This window comes from Procambarus clarkii, chromosome 29 (genome assembly GCF_040958095.1).
Source record: "Procambarus clarkii isolate CNS0578487 chromosome 29, FALCON_Pclarkii_2.0, whole genome shotgun sequence".
NCBI lineage: Eukaryota > Metazoa > Arthropoda > Malacostraca > Decapoda > Cambaridae > Procambarus > Procambarus clarkii.
Window position 1 is genome coordinate 31,743,295 of NC_091178.1, and position 2,722 is coordinate 31,746,016.

At 43.4% G+C, this 2,722-nt stretch overlaps 1 protein-coding gene across 1 annotated transcript; it reads right to left on the reverse strand.

Moving 5' to 3' along the window:
• Positions 1–291: 291 nt before the first annotated feature.
• Positions 292–705, reverse strand: LOC138369704 (capping protein inhibiting regulator of actin dynamics-like). Its single transcript, XM_069333138.1, has one exon. The coding sequence runs from the start codon at positions 703–705 to the stop codon at positions 292–294; it is 414 nt and encodes a 137-aa protein (XP_069189239.1).
• Positions 706–2,722: the final 2,017 nt, after the last annotated feature.

Here is a 2,722-nt window from a genome sequence, read left to right on the forward strand (position 1 = left end):
TTGGGATCTACGTTCCAAATCTCTGGCTGTTTCAGCATATGTGCTCCTCTGTGTCTTTACCATTTCTCTGAACCGCTTCCGGTAAGCTTCAGGTGTCAGTAGAAATGATCTTAATACACTGTTTTTCACAGTCCAGTAATTTTACAATCTTCTAGAGAGAGCCGGGTATAGGCCTCTCTCGCCGCCCCAGTCAATCTTATTTGCACCAATTGGGACCAATCCTCCTCTGGCCACTGCTTTAGTGTAGCAACTTTTTCAAAATGCTCAAAAAAAAGACTCAGACTCTTCTGATTAAAATTGTGGAACCTCCTTTTCACGTGCCTTGCGATCATATGCTGCAGGCATAGGTATGCTCTCCGAGTGTACCTCTCGCCCTCGCCTCTGAGCAGCCACAAATTTATTTGCTTCGATTTCCATTTGCTTCGTTTTCTCCTTTTCTAATTCTACACGCGTTTTTTGCTCACTCTCAAGTCTCAATTTCTCTTGCTCCAGTTTCTCTAATTGAAACTGTCTCTCTTCCCTCTTAATTTGAGCTTCCAGTTTCAAACGTTCCAATTCATATTCTAAATTTCCACTCCTTTGTGACGTATTAGAAGATACTTCCTCATTATCTGGTTCCCCACTTTCCTTTGCACTCACATCTAATCCTACCGCTCCTACATCTTCGCGTCGAGATCTTAGTTTATTTCCAAGTTCTTGTCTCATATAGACCACTTTAGTCGACACTAATTCTATCTCTCAGTGTTCGGCGATTTGCTTCAGCTGTTCTTTTGTACAGCTCTCCAAACTCCAAGATCAATGGGTCCTCTCGTTATAAATGCTTGGACACGATCCATGATGAAAACTTTGCCTGGCTGGACACCTAGATGACTAGCAATGGGTGCTACAAGTGTACACAGTGTGTCTTGCTCAAAACACTCCCAGACAGACCCCCGTATGTGTTGGGATCGAACTGTCGACAACCCAAAACATTTAAAATAGGTTTGTTCCGAGTGTTTACCTTATGTTTCTTTGTAATATAACGGGGTACATTATTTTGATCAGGTGTCAGCCTCAGCATGACCTATTGTCAGGTGCGACACACTGTGCTGAGGTCTGACCAAGGACAAGAAATAAGTTCGCATAAAAACTTCATCGTGGATATATTCGGATATATCTCGATCCACATTATATACAATATATTACATGTATATATATTAAGGCATTGTACATAAGTACAGTTTGTTTATATATATATAAATGTGTGATGATCTCTCTTATTTATATATATATATATATATATATATATATATATATATATATATATATATAAATAAAAGAGAGAGAGAGAGAGAGAGAGTGAGAGAGAGAGAGAGATACTACGACCATGCAACGAGGTCCTCTTCCTTCGTGAGGGTGGAGCACACTAACAGTTGGGTCAGTTGGTCAAACATCCGAAAGCGACGACAGAATGTTGACTAAATGGAGGGAAGTAGATGTCTATTTGTCCTCATGCTCCGACCAGCACTCATTACCTCGCCCGGTGCTTCTGATTGGCTAACAGAAATTCCCGCCACCGGACAAGCCACACCGTGCTGACCGTTAACGACCTCCATGGTCGTTAACCTTGTTCTTCCTGTAATGATGAACGTATTACTATTAAATAACCGTGCCTTTATGCGACGAAATAACACGATACGGTATTTCGTAACATGCGTCAATGGGGTTGATCGCCGGATGGAATAGACTTGGTCTGAGAACGGGTTGTTGGCGTACCGGGAAAGTTGTCAGTCACTCTTGGTAAGGCAGGTAGTACACACGTCGACTCTTCCTCTGGATGTGGTCCAAGTTCAATATGCCCATATGCTATCTATCGCTACTACACAGCTCACTCGATAACGTTAATAAGAATGACTTAGGGCCACCGTACATTTTGCCCAAGAGCACCAGCTAGTAAATATACCATAAAGGTTCTTACCACGAAGAGTGGGGCGTGGTTTGTGATCGTGCTACACCGTTTGGGCACACCCTCACCTTAGCGCTGATCACGCACGCCTCTGACTGGCCTTACTGACAACATTTTCTGACTAGAGGTAACGGCATTAATCACAGGTGTTCTCTCACTATCACGCCTTACAATGTCTTCCTCCTTCACTCGACGAGCACCACACGTGGGTCTCCAAACTCACTTCCATGTGATGATCTTGCAGGTAGTGTGATGATCAGGTGTTGCAGGTAGTGTGATGATCAGGTGTTGCAGGTAGTGTGATGATCAGGTGTTGCAGGTAGTGTGATGATCAGGTGTTGCAGGTAGTTTGATGATCAGGTGTTGCAGGTAGTGTGATGATCAGGTGTTGCAGGTATTGTGATGATCAGGTGTTGCAGGTAGTGTGATGATCAGGTGTTGCAGGTATTGTGATGATCAGGTGTTGCAGGTAGTGTGATGATCAGGTGTTGCAGGTAGTGTGATGATCAGGTGTTGCAGGTATTGTGATGATCAGGTGTTGCAGGTATTGTGATGATCAGGTGTTGCAGGTATTGTGATGGTTAACTAGTGTTGCGAGAGATTTGTCGCAAGGAATATTTATTTTTACTACTGCCAGGAATGGTGTGGCACAGTGTGTGTGGTACACTGTGTGTTGTACAGTTTATGTGGCACAGTGTGTGTGTGTTGTACAGTGTGTGTGTGGTACAGTGTGTGTGGTGCAGTGTGTGTTGTACAGTTTATGTGTTACAGTGTGTG

Excerpts from the sequence above, each read along its gene's own strand:
- LOC138369704 (XM_069333138.1), bottom strand. The coding sequence starts at position 705 with ATGAGACAAGAACTTGGAAATAAACTAAGATCTCGACGCGAAGATGTA.